The 17,678-nt window shown below is 40.6% G+C and overlaps 2 protein-coding genes across 3 annotated transcripts; one reads left to right on the top strand and one right to left on the bottom strand.

Moving 5' to 3' along the window:
* The first annotated feature begins 194 nt into the window (after positions 1-194).
* LOC135705290 (zinc finger protein 62 homolog) lies at positions 195-9,391 on the top strand. Of its 2 annotated transcripts, XM_065226937.1 has the most exons (10): positions 195-306; positions 384-650; positions 723-845; positions 911-1,396; positions 1,456-2,070; positions 2,133-2,504; positions 7,912-8,181; positions 8,253-8,726; positions 8,799-9,119; positions 9,189-9,391. In XM_065226937.1, the coding sequence occupies exons 1-10, from the start codon at positions 253-255 to the stop codon at positions 9,330-9,332; spliced, it is 3,126 nt and encodes a 1,041-aa protein (XP_065083009.1). In that variant the 5' UTR covers positions 195-252; the 3' UTR covers positions 9,333-9,391. The 2 variants fall into 2 exon arrangements, with proteins under 2 accessions (XP_065083009.1, XP_065083010.1); XM_065226938.1 differs by lacking the exon at positions 195-306 and having other exon boundaries at positions 484-650; positions 730-845.
* Positions 9,392-11,692: 2,301 nt separating this feature from the next.
* On the bottom strand, positions 11,693-12,474 carry LOC135705306 (uncharacterized). The gene is made up of 2 exons (XM_065226973.1): positions 12,154-12,474; positions 11,693-12,087 (listed from the first exon to the last, which is right to left on the bottom strand). Exons 1-2 carry the CDS (start codon positions 12,360-12,362, stop codon positions 11,901-11,903), a joined length of 396 nt encoding a protein of 131 aa, XP_065083045.1. The 5' UTR covers positions 12,363-12,474; the 3' UTR covers positions 11,693-11,900.
* Positions 12,475-17,678: the final 5,204 nt, after the last annotated feature.

Here is a 17,678-nt window from a genome sequence, read left to right as displayed (position 1 = left end):
TCTAGTAAAAATGATAAATCATCTGAAAAATTCCAATTGGAATGTTCGTTTGGCTCAGATTTTGACAGTTCATTTGGCTCAAAACATTCTCTCCGCCCAACTCTCCCTCTGAGTATTTCTAGTTTTGAACGGTTGGTGGAACCGAAGCTGAATGTAAACAACAATAACATCACAAATTTCTGTAAAATGCTACTCTTTTTATTGTAACTAATTTAGCCAAACTGTGGATAAAGTCAAGTTAGACTGAAAAATATGTGTGCAACAGCATGTTCTTTTTGTAAGAAAAGTGCTTCTAAGCTAGTCACGGTAAGTTTGGCTCACAAAATTTGTGTAATACAATGACCTTTCTCAACTTTATTATTATTTGAACATTAACTTCGCAGCATTTTTTATGCGACTGCTGTTTGGTGCATTTGGAATGCTGCGAAGCAACTCCGGAAAACAATTGGTCCGGTTTCGCAAAGTGCATCATCCCGGATGAAGATGCGAATGGGATGGTCGATTGCGAAATCTGCCTTGATAAGTACCCGGAAGATGAATTGAAGGAGCACCAGGAAACGTGTACGGCACGATTGGTGTTTCGATGTTCCGTTTGCGACGGAGACTACGTGAGCAAGGAAGGACTGTGGAATCATCTGGATTTCCACGAGGTAATGGAGTTGTGGAATTACTGTTTTTATCGTCACGCGTAATCTCGGATGTTTATCTGAAAAAAAAACAAGATTGCAGATGAAAGCAAAGAATCGCACTACCAGGAAATGAGAGCCACATATAAGCTGTATCAATGCGTACTGTGCAACGACCAACGAGGTTATCAGGAGAGCATCTACTGGCGGCATGTTCACGTAAGTCTCGGTTTTGAATTAGTAGAATGTAGTGATCGCACACCTCCAACTGCTTTACATTATAGGAAGATCACGATGGCTTCTTTCTGCGGTGCTTGGATTGTGGAGCAAACTTCCGATCTGAGAAGCGAAAAACAGACCACGCTCTCAGCCATTGCAACACTAGGGAACAAATAGAAGCGTCAGACTCTACTGGATCTGAAATGTCCACGAAATATCGTGAGCAGAAATCTGCGAACCGACCAGAGAAATCTAATTTTCACAAAAACAATGGTGATCTTACGAACGTTGATTATCAGTTCAGTGAAGATCCATCGATAGGTAATTGTGATGGTGGTATAGTTGATAATGATACCAAGGAGTTCAAAATTGAAGGGGAAATCTCACAGCAAATGCCCACCGTATCAACCGATAAAAAGTGTTCATACTGTGATAAAGAGTTTAACGATGCAATTATCCTTGCTCGTCACATTGAATACTGCCATCAGCCGTTCACGTGCGACATCTGCGGAATGACTGCCGAGAAAAGAAACCAAATCCGGTATCATAAGGTTTGTAGAAATTTTGCTATTGCTTTTCAGCTTCATAACGGTACCTTTTTTCCAAACAGCTGATAACTCACACGGAACCGAGCTACAAATGTTCTGGTTGCCCGATGGTATTCCACTTCAATTCTGCATATCAGCGTCATTTGACCAAACATGAAAAGGAAAAAAAGGTTCCCTGTGCATTATGTGGTAATAAATTCAAAAGTAAACCCGGGCTTGCGTGGCACATGAAGCGATTCCACAATTTGAGTCAAGCTACAGCTGAACTTGACACGGACTGCAACGAGCAAGAGCAAGAAAACGGAAAAGAACTACTAGCCGATAATATTCTACCGAAAAAGGAAATTACTGTAACGGAAACATCTTTTCAACTTGTAGTTCATGATGTTTGTCCAGCGGTAGATGATAAACCTTTACAAGTAGATGAAAAAATTCACCAACCATCTGAAGAGAGCTCATTTGTGACCGACGAGAAGCAATCGTGTGAGTCTCTCAAGGTATCTCAAATCAAACAGGATATACCTGACGGAACAAGTAATATAAAGTGCACTTACTGCCCAAAAGAATGTCACGATAAAAAGGATCTCAGTCGTCACTATATCTATTGTCACAAGCCAACTGAGTGTAAAATATGCAAGAAAACGTTCAATGGCACATCAACTTATCGGTATCATAAGGTTTGTCTTAACCAAAACAATTTGCTTCCATTTAATAATGCCATTCTTGTCGTTCAAAACAGTTAATAACTCACACCGAACCGCGACACAAATGCCCTCATTGCCAGCAGTCGTTTCACCAGAAAATCGGCTATCGGCGTCATTTATCTGTACACCAGAAACAAAGGGAGACGCCCTGCGACTTGTGTGAACTTAAATTCAAAAATTTAGACCATGTTAAATTGCATAAGAAACGGGTTCATAGCGCGAAGAAGATGGAAGAGAAAAAGATACCCTGCGAAAGGTCCTCGCCCTTAACCGGTTGTCCTCTCTGTGGAGACAATTTCGATGATGAACATCTGCTAAGCCAACACGTCGGAACGGTTCATCAGATGACCGTTTGTACTTGTTGCGGGATGACTTTCACCAGCACTCGTCAGCTTAAAAATCACAAGGTTAGTATTGTATTGCTCTTTCCATTTGCAACATTAGGGTGTCTCTAACCTGGATCCATCTCAACACATAATTAACCTACTGTCAACGTACGTACTTATTTAAGCGTTTCATGTGCGTAACAATTGAGCACGATAAACAGTTACTATAAACTTATCATTTTCTGATTAAAACTACCTACGTTCTTCATCTTAGCCCCAACAATCGTGACTGACGCAAAAAAAACTTAAGAATTTTACTTATGATTTTTCGCCACAAACATCCTAAGGAGCGGGAAAGGGAGAAGTGAAAAGTCAAACCTCCAGTATTTTAGTAGTATATGAATGGGGTTTTGGATTAGCATTGCATTCTCAGTGTGCAAAATCCGGCGAATCCATATTTTTGAGGACAATAACGGCACCGGCCACGTCCTTACGGTCATCGGGAAGGGAAAGGATTGTTATTTCGACACCCGTTATTACCGAGTATGCCACTGCATCTCAACGGTTGTCACGGGAAGGACGTTTTGTTAGAGGAAGGGTGAATTAAATCTGGATTCGCATTAAAATGTGATGCGATCTTTTAAAGCCTGGTAAGCAAATGACGCGACCTTATCAAAACTAATAGCGAATTTGTTTATTATCCAGGTTGGAACCAGTTCCAACCCATTCGAACCCGAGTTTATTATCAGTGCGAACCTCAACCCGAGCCAGATTACAAAAACAAACGTTTACACTGACGTTTGACAGACAATCTTGATACTCGATCCAGATTGGAACTGAATCAAAAACAAATTCGCTATAAGTACTGTAAAGGGACTTGGGTTCTAACCACGATCTTCTGCTCAGTTAGCAAAAACGGTCGCTCTAAGGCCACCGTGCTCCTTACATCATAACAAGCTACGACCGACGATCGTTCATCATCGGTTACAAGAAAGCAGTTAACAATGTCTTCCGAACCTGACTGAAATTCCAAACTCAACATACGCCTCTAATCGCAACAACCGAACTACACACGACACGCAAAAATCAAGATCAGTGATAACAAATGTATAAGCATGTCTCCCAACTGGAACAAACCTCGGAACAAACTCACCAAATCCAGTCATAATCGATGTCCAATGGGGTGGTTTCACACATTTTGAATTCAAACTGCACCACATCTGCACTCACTTGGTTCATAAATGGCTGCAAACGACCCGGATCATGCTCAGTTCCTCGACGAAAAGATGCTACCATTTTTTTCATCTGGCACATAGGCCCCTTTCACATGTTGCACTGGATTTGTAGTCGTTCCAAAGCATTTCCCATTCACACACCACTACATCTTTTTGCTACTTTTCGCCCTCTGCAACTGCCTCATGCAAGTCATAGATCTCATTGGTACAGGCCGCCACTACCGAGTGTGGAAATCTGGATTGATATTTTCAATAATTGTATGTGAATGTCGCCATACATTCTCAAGTCGATTTTCCACCAGCCCATATACGATCAAAGTGGTGGCGGGTGCTGTCAGAAGCAATACGAAGGACCAACCAAGCTACCCTGAACCGAGTTAGATAGTTGATGTAACACTGTACAGCAAGTCAAGTTTCACCGAAGGTCTTCGGACCAGAAATACAAAACTCTACACAACTCAGTGAGTGAATTGTCATGTTAGCTCTACATAGTGAATTGAAAATGAATAAACTAAATTCAGTAGGAAAATTTTATCACACCCACCATCCTGGCAATCCAGGAGATCCACCGGGCTAGTGTCGGTAAGATGAACCGTGCTCTTGGGGGTCAATATCAATGGATCCTTAGGAGGAACGAAAACATTTTCCACTCTGCGGCAATTGGGGTGCTAGCCACGGTACCTTTCACATCAATTCAGTTAGACACAGATCTGCCAATCGTGGCGATCAGGATAGAGCATTCATTACCGATGTCCGTTGTCTATCCCGTGTGGAAATACCAGATCTTACAAACCAACTCTCAAATATACTCCAGAGCGTCGAGAGTCCCATCCTAGTACTAGTGGACATGAACGGCTACCATCCCGCTTGGGGCAACCCAATTGAAAATACCAGAGGCTCCACTCTGATGGAAGTGGCCAGAAAACTGGATCCTGTCGTTCTCAATGATGGAGGCACCACATATACCAGTGGTCAGAGAGCAACATCTATAGATGTGTCCCTTGCTAGCACAAACATAATCAGCAGACTCCTCTGGAGCACCAAGGAAGATCCCATGGGTAGTGATCATCATCCGGTGGTAATTCGACTTGACGACCAGCCACAAGCATTTCACGTAGACCAGGTTGGAGGTATGAGTTGGTTGACTGGTCACTTTTCCAGGAGACTATTAGAGTTACTTTTACCAACTCGACTCCGTACAATATTCAGGATTTCATCAGCTCTGCCTACCAAGTGGCAACCACATCAATCCCGCGGACAAGTCCCAACCCGGGAACCAGGTCGTTACCATGGTGGTCTCCTGAGACAAAAGCTGCTGTTAAGGCCAGAAGATAGGTTTTAAGGGCAGCTAAACGACTGCCCGCGGACCACCCCTTGAAGGAAGCGGCTCAAACTGCATACAGAGTTAAACGGAACGAGTGTAGACAGACCATCCATACCGCCAAAAGCTTGAGCTGGGAGAATTTCCTCGACGGTATTAACGGTGGATAGACGGCTTCTGTCCTATGTGGTAAAGTCAATGCGTTGAGCGGTAAGCGAAAGTACCGTGGCATGGCTATTCGAATAGACGTTTTAATAACCAGAGACCCCGACAAAATTGCACATGCTATGGGGGAGTACTTTGCAACTCTTTCGGCTCTTGAAGGATATGATGACCACATCCGTCGCACAAAAAATGCGACAACGCATTCGCTGGATAATTTCCACATCCCGTAGGACGATCTACCACTGGAAATTAACCAACCTTTCGGGTCAAGAGAGCTTGACTTAGCCTTAGCCGGTAAATCTGTTGGCCCGGATAAAGTGGGATACACTCTGTTAAAAAAATCTGCCACTGGAAAGCAAACGTACCCTTCTCAGCCTCCTCAACAGCGAGTGGCTAGGAAATACTATTCCGGAAGAATGGAGGCACAGTCTAAAGGGTGTCCACGATGAAATTGCCACACACAAAATTGATTCGCAAAATTCGAGTTTTCATCCGATTGCCATCAAATTTTCAGGGATTGAGAAATAACTATTAAACTTCATTTTACCATTTTACTCGTATTTTATTTACAGTCCATACGTAAATGCCCGCACCTTGGCCTTAACCCCGGCCATAAGATTCTGCACAACCTGTGAATCAACCGTTTTTTGCATGTAAACCCATACTTTCTTCAGTTCCTCGACTGTCTTCACTACCTTAGGTCGTTTACTCTTTTATGTACACCTGTCCGTTCATCGTGTCCTGGGTCACGAAAGGTGCACTCCGCTTCCCACACGTGCAGATGGCTTGCCAAACCAGGAATTTCTTCGCAAATTTGGACATCTTCTGAGTGCGGACATGCTCTGGAACGCTGAACTTATCCTTGGCCGTGAAAAACAGGTTACCGGGGATCTGTTTGAAGTCGGCCTTCACATATGTTTCGTCGTCCATGATGCAGCATTCAACTTTCGTCAGCATGTTGAGGTACAACTTCCTGGCACGGGTTTTGGCGGACTTGTTCTGCTTCTCGTCGCGATTAGGGGCCTTGTACGTACCTTGTACCTTGAACGTTCGAAGCCCAGCCTTAGTTTTGGCCTTCTGGACAAAACTTCGGCTTAGGTGCAGCTTCTTAGCCACATCCCTAACGGAGGCGTTCGGATTTCGGTTGAAGGCCCCAACTACGCGGTTGTGATTTTTGGTGTTGTACGGAATACTTTTTCCTTCACTTCTGGGCTTCCGATCGGTGGTCAACCGTTCCTCGAACCGCTTAATCACTCGCGACACCGTGGAATTCGCGATTCCCAACGTTTTAGCGATGGAACGATGCGAGAGATCCTTGTTCTCGTGATGAATGCGCAAGATTTTATCACGCACGAGCTGTTCTTTCGACTCCATTTCTGCGAGTTTTGATCACAGGACTTTAAAACTTGCAGGATGTAAATAATGCACTATGAACTAAATCCACCCAAATTTTCATTAAATTCTACCCAACGGTTAAAAAGTTAGAGCAATTTCATAGTGTGGCAATTTCATCGTGGACACCCTTTAGTTGGAATACTCACTCACATCTGTCCGCATACATCCGATGAACCACCATGTACTCCGCTCTCCAATCAGCATTGATGAAAGAATCATGCCCTTCAGAGGTCTATCCGCATCCTCTGCCTACGACTCGATAGGCATATAAACTTTGTCGACCACTTTAATGAGGTGAAAAAGAGCTGCCAAACGAGGATTGGTTTACTCCGAACACTGGCCAAAAGACACTTAATGAACAACCGTGCTATTCGTATGCGTGTAGCAAAAACGGTAGTTGATTCCAGACTGACCTACGGTTTAGAATTGACTGGCTGCTGATCCGGAACACAGTCCAACTTTTACACCAGAAAGGTCCCGGCCCAGAACATAAAGTAGTGGATCACAATCACTTTATGGAACTCCTGGACTAACGAATGGATGCAATCTCGAGACTTATTTATCCGGAAGGTAAAAGGGGATACCAGGAAATGGGAGGATCCACCTGAACACCGACTTCAAATCATTCTAACCCTGTTGAGAACCGGTTGAGCCATACCAAAGCCTCCCACAACCTGGGAGGCGGATTCAGAAGACAGTGCGATACGTGCAATGTTCCACTTACAGTGGAGCATTTCTTATGCGAATGCCGCCACTATCACGGGCCCCGTTCCCTTTACGGGATTTCAGGCAGCATCAGGGATACCCTGAGGGATGACCCATCCAGCATCGCTGCAGTTTTCTGCTTCCTTCAGGAGGCAGGTCTGATTAACCAAATTTGAACTATGAACACCCAAGCAACGACAACGGAAAATGATCCGGACCAATATATGGACTCAAAACTATGCCTCGGCAACAAATACTGACTCGGACACGGATGTTCGAAGACATCGAACCAAGCAAAGCACATACAAGGACACGGAAATGGACGAATGACGACACTAAAACTAAACACAGCGACTACAAAGGAACATGACACGGAACTTGACCACTTGACCACGATTATTCAAAAGGACAGTAACATCGGTAGCATTAAAGGAAAATTCCCAACTCTGAAATATTGAAACTCCGTATCATCGGGGTTCTCTTCTGGAACCTCACCTCCCCTTCCTAGTAGCTATGTAATTAGAGGGGAGTCCCCACCTCTCGTTTTTAAGAGATAAACCAGCCCAAGACTGAAAATCTCTCTAATAAAGCAAAAAATAATTATTACACTGCCCTGGAAATAAATGTTGGTTTTTAATTTCAAGTGAAACAACAAATATCTTTTCAGCAAAAACACCACTCCATACCGAAGTACAATTGTAACCAATGCCATCAGGCGTTCAACACGCGAAATTTTTTCTACAAGCACATGGCTGCACACGACAAGGAATCAAAGCTGCACTGCACTATTTGTACTCTTCAATTTGAAGATAGGCCGGCGCTGCAGAGTCACATGGCAATCGACCACAACATCGTTCCGGAACGGGTTGTTCCCCAGTGCACGTGTTCCATTTGTGGAGTCACTATTGCCGGTCGAATTAGGCTTCGGTATCACATGGTTTGTTCGAGTTGTTCGGTTCAGGGTCCATTTATCAATTGTGACGATGTTTTTTTTTGTTTCAATTACAGCTGAAATGCCACACTGAACCGAAATTCCCGTGTTCACATTGTCCTAGAAAGTTCGTCACGAAGGGCAACTACTTGAATCATTTGCAATCTCACAAAAGTTTAAGAAAGTTTCCATGCAATTTTTGCAATCTTAAATACAAACGCATGCATCATTTAATAGCTCACATCGAGAGTCGCCATGGCAGTGACCAGTCCGTTCATGTTCTTCAAGTTCATCAGGATAAAAGTCAGAGCAAAACCTGCCACGAAGAATCTCTGGTGGCATGTGAGGGAATCGATATCAAGCATGAAATTCTGGTGGATGCCACGCCAATCACACCTGCTAGTTCGAGTGCAACGGAATGCTCGCAATGTCACATGATGTTCAGTAATGCAAACGAACTCCAAGATCACCTAAGAGTCAGCCATCGATCGATAGAATGTCTAATTTGCGGACTTAGTTTTGCCAGCGCAGCCAGACTAAGGAACCATAAGGTTAGTAACACAACAAAATTTCCAGCTTACCTACCCAGAAGAATTTCAAAAACAATTCAATCAATTTTGCAGCTATTATCTCATACTAAGCCTCGACTGAAGTGCTCTCACTGTCCAAAGATGTTCCATTATCATTATTCGCTCGAACTACACGAAACGAGGCACAATAAAATCAAAGACAACAAACCTATACAATCTCTAACAGAGCTAAGGCAAAGGCCCAAACCAATCCGAACTCCAAAAACCGGTTTTGTTTGCAAATTCTGCAACAAAACGTATCTGGATGAATTTCGGCTAGAACGTCACATTTTCTATAACCATCGCAGTTCAGCAATCCAGTGCGAACTTTGCGATCTCAAGTTTCCTTCCCGTGCTAAGTGGTATTACCATAAGGTACGCCAAAGAGATCTATTTACCTAATACAGATAATCATAAAAAAAATGATTTCCTTTCTACTTGCAGATTAAAACTCATACAGTACCCCGCTTCAAGTGTCCACAATGCGGTATGATGTTCCATGTGCAACACCGCCTTCGGAAGCATTTGGCTGTCCATACAAAAGTTCCGAAGCACGCACGGAAATCCAGCACGGAGGAAAAGGATTAATAGGAAGTTTGGTAAGGTAAGATTAACTGATATATTTTTTTTAAATCAAGAGTAGAGACGTGGAACTCACGATAAATATATTCACATACGCAATCTCAATTTACGTTTACATGATATCATAGAGAAAATTAAACCCTACTCCATTAGATCGGTAAACTAACTTAAAAAAAAAACTATTTAATCGTTTGCCTACCTTGATTTATACATGAAGCAAAATAGTTCATTCTGGACCACGTATTTAACGATTTGAATATTGCCGTTTCAAAAAATTCTCCTTATTCGGCGAGTCACGTGACTCTCTGTCATCGGTGAGGTGACAATTGTCACGTCGTGTGAGGTGACTCTCCGTGCCTAATAAAAAATCGACGCCTAGTTCAAAGTCATTGTTTACGTTTCGAGTTATACCCTTCTGACATGTTTCCCCTGAATTATCACCTCGTGTGAGGTGACAATGGATTAATGAAAATGCAGAGGTTTTGACAGAACTATGCTGTGGCTAAATATACCACAGTAATTTACATTTGATCGTGCATATCCTAATAAACAAATACCACAGACAAACAGACATAACACATTGAAAAATTTTCATTGTAAAACATCGTCACTAAAACATTACCGCCATCTGTTGGGTACACTGTGGTGGGTAGTACGCTGAACAGATGGTGGTAGTGTGTAAACGTCAAACGCAAGGGAATTTACTATGCGCGCCACAAGTGGCAGTACCATCAACTGAGATACTTTCAAATTGGCTGTTAAATGCTTGTTCGATGAACAACTTATGAGAGATATGTCTGTTTGTCTGTGCAAATACCATAAACGAACAATAACCCAAATAGTCAAACTTTTCCACAAATGGTTTGGATGATACCCCGAATATGTCGTTAAGCAAAATAACCATAATATTTTGATTAGGGTATACAGTAGTGCTAAAAGCATGCTGTGGTGGGTCCAAAACTTGACAATAGGTTGTATGAATAAAAGCGTTTACTTTACTTTCCCCGTAAGAAAAGCACGGGAAAGTAAAGTAAACTCTTTTTATTCATACGGCCCATTATCATGAAATTTTCCGCGAACTATTCACCGCACCACTGGTATCGAATCACTTGGACGTTTCTACACTGACGAAGTTTCTATATTGATCTATTGATCCGATACACAATCCGACTGTCAAATCCTTATGTTACCAACCTAACAATGTAAGAAAAAGCTCCATAAGAGATCAGGATGTCGGACTAGCGAGGGTGTTACTGTAAATATATTTCCTCTATTAAAATGCATTTTGTTTTGTTATCTAATAACTCATATCATGGGGGTGCTTCAAATATAACATTCACATAGAACCCATAGAACAGCAAAAAATGTTATCTTCCATTTAATTCTACTAAATTAATTGTCGTATCTATTACAGATACGTATTTCGACTACAATATGCAGTCTTCATCAGTGTCATTCCCACTAAAGACTTATTCAAAATCTAACATAAGGGGGTTAGATTTTGGACAAGCCTTTAGTGGGAATGACGCTGATGAAGACTGCACATTGTAGTCGAAATACCTATCTGTCATAGATACCAAAATAATTAAGTGGAATTAAATGGAAGATAACATTTTTTACTGTTCTATTTAAGCATTCCGCTAACAATCTAATTTCATTACTTTGTGACATTCACATGTTTTTCGATTTGTTTACCCCTCCTCCCCGTGTCACGCTTTTTCCCATACTTATTACACTAATTTTTAGACCCCATCCTGCCCTCAAGAGTGGATGTCATTTGAATCGCCCCATGTGATATTATTAAAAATAAAATAGTTCAGACCACGAAATGGTAGGTATTGCCCGCCAAATGGTAAATCACGAATTGGCATACCGCGAAACGGTCGACCGTGATATCTAGATAGAGCTGGAATTAGGGCCTAACAGCTTTTGTAAACAATGACTTATATCGATGATTTCTAGAAATTCAAGGCTCGCCCACGCAAACTAACATCCTCATCAGGTAGGGAAAGACTTGTCCTATCCGATGATTGTGTTATGGTTAACAGCAATCACGACTCACTACGGAATTCGTTCGAAAACAGGAATAAGAGTGATTAATAGTACTTTTAGACTACAGAGTTACAACGTGTTATAACGATTGTCAAATAATTGCAACACAGAAACCACCATTAAGATAGCGCTATAACATGTTATAACTCTGTAGTCTGAACAAGACTTAAGATCAAATTAGCAATTCTAGATGGAGCAAACAATGATTACTCTCGATGATTTCTTGAAAATCTAGGCTCGCCCACACAAATCATTGAGTAGTCATTGTGTACAAAAACTGTTACGCCCTAATTTCATCTCTGTCTAGAATTAATTCAAAGCCTATTTTAATTGTTGATATGTATTTAATGTTTATTTAACGGACCTTAAATCTAACTAGCCGTATATGGCTTTAATCTCAAAAGTTAAAATAAAACAATAATCTCCTCAAAGACAATGCAACTCAAGCCACCAATTTTGGCCTTTCTATAGGGAAATAAAATGCAAAGGTATAACGTAACTTCATACTTCTATTCGACGGGATCAGTACTCCTGGCTTGGACCGTTGTCATTGCTAGGGCGGCCCTTCTTCTTCGTCCGGGTGTTCTTGGGCAGCAGTTCGGCAATAATGTTTGGGAGTACTCCGCCCTGGGAGATGCTCACATTCCGCAGAAGCTTATTCAATTCATCGTCGTTCCGAACGGCCAACTGAATGTGGCGAGGAATAATGCTGATGGCATAATAGGTAACATATTACTATTGTTAATTGTTTAAGCTTCTTTTCAATCGCACTTACCGATTTCTATTGTTATCCCTGCAAGCGATTCCGGCCAGTTCAAGCAACTCGGCGGTCAAGTACTCGAGCACGGCAGCCATGTAGACACCGCCACCGACTCCGACGCGGTCGGCGTATTTTCCCCGTTTGATCGATGACCAAATTCGCCCTACCGGAAATACCAGACCGGCTCGGGATGATTTGGTTCTTGTCTTTTTCGGTTGGGACATTTTTCCGACGTTCCAAAGGTCCGAAATTCACAACTGAAAACAACGCAGTTATCGCTTATTAAATTTTTATAAACGCAGTAGATCAAGAACGAATGTGGCGCAAAAAGTTAGAAACGATATAATTCCCGCGGTAACGTTGGAAACGATACATAATCAGGGATGTAACAGCTTTCAAACACGAAGAAACAAATCAAGCTGAACATTGTATTAGGTCCTAAGTAACATTGATCGATTCTCTTCATCGACTTTCTCTTTCGTTAATAACTTGATCGCAGAACTCTTTCTTGATGTGTTTGTCGTATAAGATGCTAGATAAAAGCTTCTTTTATCGATCTGTGTGCTGAAAATACCAAATATAGCAGCGCGATAGCAACCGGCCCAAGCGTTGCTATCTATGAAAAATGTTTGTTTTTTTTTTCATTTTAACATTATGATATATGAATGAATTTGGATGTGGGACAAAAATGTGGACCCAAGGGACAGCAAAGCATTCCTCTGGAAGACCCGGAACATCCATAAATGTGGAAAATTAGTAAAAAATGATCTAGATTTTTTTAATCAACTTGTTGTTATGCTGCATGAATGAATTTGGATTTGAAACCAGTTTGTGCACTCTGGTGGCCATGGAACGGTCCTTCGAAAAATCCGGATTTTAAATCACTTATTTTGATGGTACATTGATGAATTTGGATCTGGGACCAGCATGCGAACTCTACTGGCAACAATCCGGTATTTCAGGAGGTCCGTTTCAAGAGCTTCACGACCCTAATAAATAAATACCATAAACGAACTGTATCCCGGATGGGTAAACTATCCCGCAAATGGTTTGGATGGTACCCCGAACACGTCGTTAAGCTCTCTTTTATGGTTATTTTTATTAGGGGATTCACTTATTCTGCACTGATAAAATTCGACACATTTCTATTGGCAAAATTACATGTAAAATTCCACATGATTTTGATGTGTCCACACATAAACAGAATACACATGAAATATATGAGTAAAATGGATACTATGTGTGGTTACAGATGAATTGTATGTTTACACCGTACTACACACAAAAACCGTACACACCGTACACCGAACTACACACAAAAAATAACCGTTAATAAAATTTAAAAAAAAAACCATTGGTAGAATTAAAAGTTTGCATTGGTTCTTTTTGGTAGAAAGCTGTCAATTTAAAAGTTGCCCACTCCCTACTTTTAAAAGTTGAAACTTTCAAATCGAGTTGTAGAATTGTCAAATTGAAAGCATGGCAGTATTTTACAGTATTAACAGCTTGTTTCAAACAAACTTTTGACATGAAAGTTTAATATAGTGTAAATAAAATGTGCCACTTTGAATAGGAAAAATAAATGTTGTCAATTTAAAAACAAGCATTTTCAATATAATATTTTTTTAATTATTTATATTATTTTTAATTTCTTGATAATATTTAATAGTATATATCTGGGGGAACGACACTCATTTGGATGTATTTTTTCAGTCTAGTAATTACTTGGGATTTTCGGGGAAAAACATAATTGATGGGATTTTTTTGAGTGTGTCGTGTTGACGAAAATAGAGCAGGGATAGAAAAAATAGATGGGAATAGATCAGGCAATTGATGTGATGTGAGGAATGTTAAAAAATTTCAGAGGGATACGAGTCTGAACGCGAAGAGGATAGGTGTAAAAAGAAGAAAAATTTGCTGCAATGAAGCGTTTATGAATTACGTAACGCTTATAGGGGGAGAGGGGGTCACCTATATCGTTACGAATTATACATAGGGGAGGAGTAGTAAAGCTTTGCGTTGCGTAAAAAAGAGAACATTTTGTTTTTTTTTTCGTTTCTTGATGTAAAATTTGAAAATACAGGTCTTTTTTGACGTTTTTGGCAACGACAACGAAGGCTATCATCACTAAATCTTGCTTTACAAAATGTATCTGTTTTAATTTTATAAATTGAGATTTTTGCTATCTTGAACTTTTGAAAAGGAGGTACTCGATGGTACGCTGATCTTTTGTTTTTGTTTTGAATATTAATAATATAATTAATTACCTAAAAATAAAAAAATACAAAACGAAATCAAACATTAATTAAATGAAAAGGCGGGGGAGGGGGGTTTATAGAGCGTTGCGTAATAAATAGAGGGGGGTCATTTTCAGTGTACCGTTTTGTTCTAAAGGGGGGGGGGGTCAAACATATTGATTTTTAGCGAAACGGAATTAATGGACACCGCTCGGGACACCGCCCAACTATAATAATCAAAGCTCACAGCTCAAGTGCAGAAAACGGTTGCGCACCGAAAAGGTCGAAACTGCACAGTAGGATGAACGGGTGATGGCGATGGATTACAAGGTTCCAGTTGATATTCCCAGCTGTATTTGGACGGGAATTTGATCCGCAATATTCTCGCACAGAAATGCATCAGCCGGTGGGTGTCTTACTTCACCATTAGCTCTATCTTATCCGAACCCTTGACCAGCAGCAGAGACGAGTAAAACTTGGGCCGAGTGGAAAAAACGACCTGAATTCCTTTTCCATCTGCTTGTCGTAGGGGGTTTCATTGGTAAGGCTTTTCCCGGGGCTAGAATCAGCAGTTCGAACGAAATCAACAGTTGCTTCGCGCCTGTTCGGTAACTTCCATGCTACAACACACAGAGACCCGGGCTCTTATCCGTCGAATTCGATCGGTTTGAGTCCGGGAAATGGATGTGCGTTGCCGTCTCCTCCGTGATGCACTTGATGTTTTTTGCCCCCGAGACCGATTATAGACGAATGGTCCGTCATCTTTTTTTAGTTTTCGCACCGATTTTTTACCGGCATGGTCAGCTGACATACGTGGTGTTTGTTGTGGAGAGTGTTGTAAACTGACAGTGAGTATGGCAGAGTGCTTCGCGGTCGACCTGAAAACTTCGAGAAACCGCACGGCTTGCTTGACAATTTGTGTGCATGCAGAAGGGATAAGTTGGGAATAGAAAGAATAGATAGGATGGATTGAAATTTTGTGCACGTTGAAAATTATATGAGAGGTTTGGGTAAAAATGGGATAATCCTGAAGTGTCGTTCCCCCTGGTATATATACTTTATTCTATAAATATGTTATTCATGTTATGTCTACCCGGTTTCCGAAGACGTCGCTGCTGTGGGCTAGAAGTTCTCCGATGATTTTTCCACTGCAGCTGATGGGATGCTTCATCCTGCAACTGGTACCTGTTCCAAGTATTTAGACTGCAAATGAGAAAGATACAAATCAATATTGGAAACCTTTAGTTATCTCTTGTAAATACTTACATAAATCCACAGACAAACAGACATAGTACATTGAATATTTCTCACTGTAAAACATCGTCGCAAAACATTACTGCCATATGTTGAGTACACTATGGTGGGTGGTACGCAGAACAGATGGCGGTAGTGTGTAAACGTCAAACGCAAGGGAATTGACTATGCGCGCCACAGGTGGCGGTACTACCAACTACGAAACTTTTAAATTTACCGTTAAATGCTTGTTCGATGAACAACTTGCGAGTTTTATGTCTGTTCGTCTGTGATAAATCTATAAGCTGCATACAGGTATAGCTCCAATCACCCATAATTGCTGATTGTACCATTCTCAAGACGAACAGGGCTAGTAGATGGTTGTTCAAAACCGTCGTCGTATGACTAATGCAGTTGAAATTCAAGTACGGGTTCAACATACATGTATATATATGTCAAGTACGGAACCCTTTACACGTCGTCGGGCAAAATGTGCAACTCATTCGTCCCTTTGGAATTAAAAATTGTTCCCAATTCCATGTAGATGAATTGTGTGCAGGAGAAAGATGAAACATCCGCTGACCATTATTTCAGTGGTTTAGATATTTGGAATTGCAATAAAGATTCTCCGTTCTACTTCCACCATGTCAGTTGATCCCGTAGGAATCGTCAGGTTATTCAAGAAAAAGAAACACTTTCAAAACAAAACAATAACTTTTCATTTGAATATTTTCGTAATTGAAACTACGAAATTTGCGAAACTTTTAATTTGAAAATGCATTATTTTTATTGCAACAATTTTTGTTCTTTGTGTGTATGTGTCCGACACATATATATCATTTGTTTATCAAATTGCAAAAAATCATGTGTGGGACACATAAAAATAATCATTGAATTTTTATTAGTGTGAAAGTACAATGGTATGAATTAGGATCTAGGACTAGCATATGCAAACAGGTAGCGGTGTGGTTCTCTGGAAGATTTTGAACACCCATAAAAGTAGACTATTCGCGTAAAAATCCTTGTTTTATTTGGACTTCCGTGAGGTTTTGAATCTTTCCTGAAGTTCATTAATTTTTCTATTGTTCCGGAAATTTTAATATTATTTATAAAATTTCCTGAAGACCTCGCATTGTTTCTGAAGCATTGCAAAATTCATGAAATTCTTGAAATATCCCATAATTCCTTTGAATTATTTGAAATATCCTGCAATTTTTTTTTTAAATGAATGCAACTGATATGAAGATCTCTAATCATCTACGAAGTTCCAAGAACTTCTCAACTATCAAACTACCTGAAAATACCAAAAAATATTTATACTTCTCTGAAGGTCTCTAGACGATCTTGAAGATTTTTTAAAAGTTCTCGAGTTTTTCTTGAACATAATCTGATCGTCGCTGAAGTTCCTGCATTACTTTGCAGTTCAGCCTAAGGCTGAAAGCCTCCTAAATAAAGCTAAATAGTAATAATAATACTTTGCAGTTCTTTAAACTGCATTGAAAGCCATGGAACTCCCTTAAAATGATCTCACATTTTCCTGATGCTCATGTAACATCTCTTATGATTCTGAAATTTAAATAAAGGTCTTGGTTGGTGAAGTTTAGGAAATTCCCTGAGTTTCTTGGAACTTCTTAAGCATTCTTCAATTCCCTTGAAATTAGTTGAACTGTTCTTAGTTTATCTGATCAGTCCTTCTGTTTTCGAAGCATTCTTGAAGTACTTTCAATTCTATTGAAGTTCTTGGTATTACCAACAATCAATACGAAACTAACGATTTTAAATTGGCTCACCACTTTAGTAGCCTATTGGTCCCAAGCAAACGATTAACGTACCCTATTCTAGTTGAAATTCTATTACTACACTATGTTTGTTTTGATTCGCTATGAAAGTTTGACAGATAACATCAGGGGTGTGTGGATTCATGCAGAACATGCAGGGGTGAGTGAAATAGCTTGGGACTGCTTGGGACCGTTGTTCTGGTACTGAGTGAGCCAAAAATAATAATGATTTTCTTCGGGACCCAGTGGTCTTAGAGTTACCTCTGTAAAAACTGTAAAAAAAAAAAATTTC

Source organism: Ochlerotatus camptorhynchus, unplaced genomic scaffold (assembly GCF_037179485.1).
Source record: "Ochlerotatus camptorhynchus isolate MF236.1 unplaced genomic scaffold, CSIRO-AGI_Acam_v1.1 ptg000265l, whole genome shotgun sequence".
Taxonomy (NCBI): domain Eukaryota; kingdom Metazoa; phylum Arthropoda; class Insecta; order Diptera; family Culicidae; genus Ochlerotatus; species Ochlerotatus camptorhynchus.
Note: the sequence above shows the minus strand (reverse complement) of the source record. Positions and strands in the feature narration are given on the sequence as shown.

Coding starts and splice junctions, on each gene's coding strand:
- LOC135705306 (XM_065226973.1), bottom strand. CDS start 12,362: ATGTCCCAACCGAAAAAGACAAGAACCAAATCATCCCGAGCCGGTCTG. Junction 12,088..12,153: donor AGGGATAACAATAGAAATCG/GTAAGTGCGATT, acceptor TTATGCCATCAG/CATTATTCCTCGCCACATTC.
- LOC135705290 (XM_065226937.1), top strand. CDS start 253: ATGTGTGCAACAGCATGTTCTTTTTGTAAGAAAAGTGCTTCTAAGCTA. Junction 846..910: donor TCTACTGGCGGCATGTTCAC/GTAAGTCTCGGT, acceptor TTTACATTATAG/GAAGATCACGATGGCTTCTT. Junction 2,505..7,911: donor GTCAGCTTAAAAATCACAAG/GTTAGTATTGTA, acceptor ATATCTTTTCAG/CAAAAACACCACTCCATACC.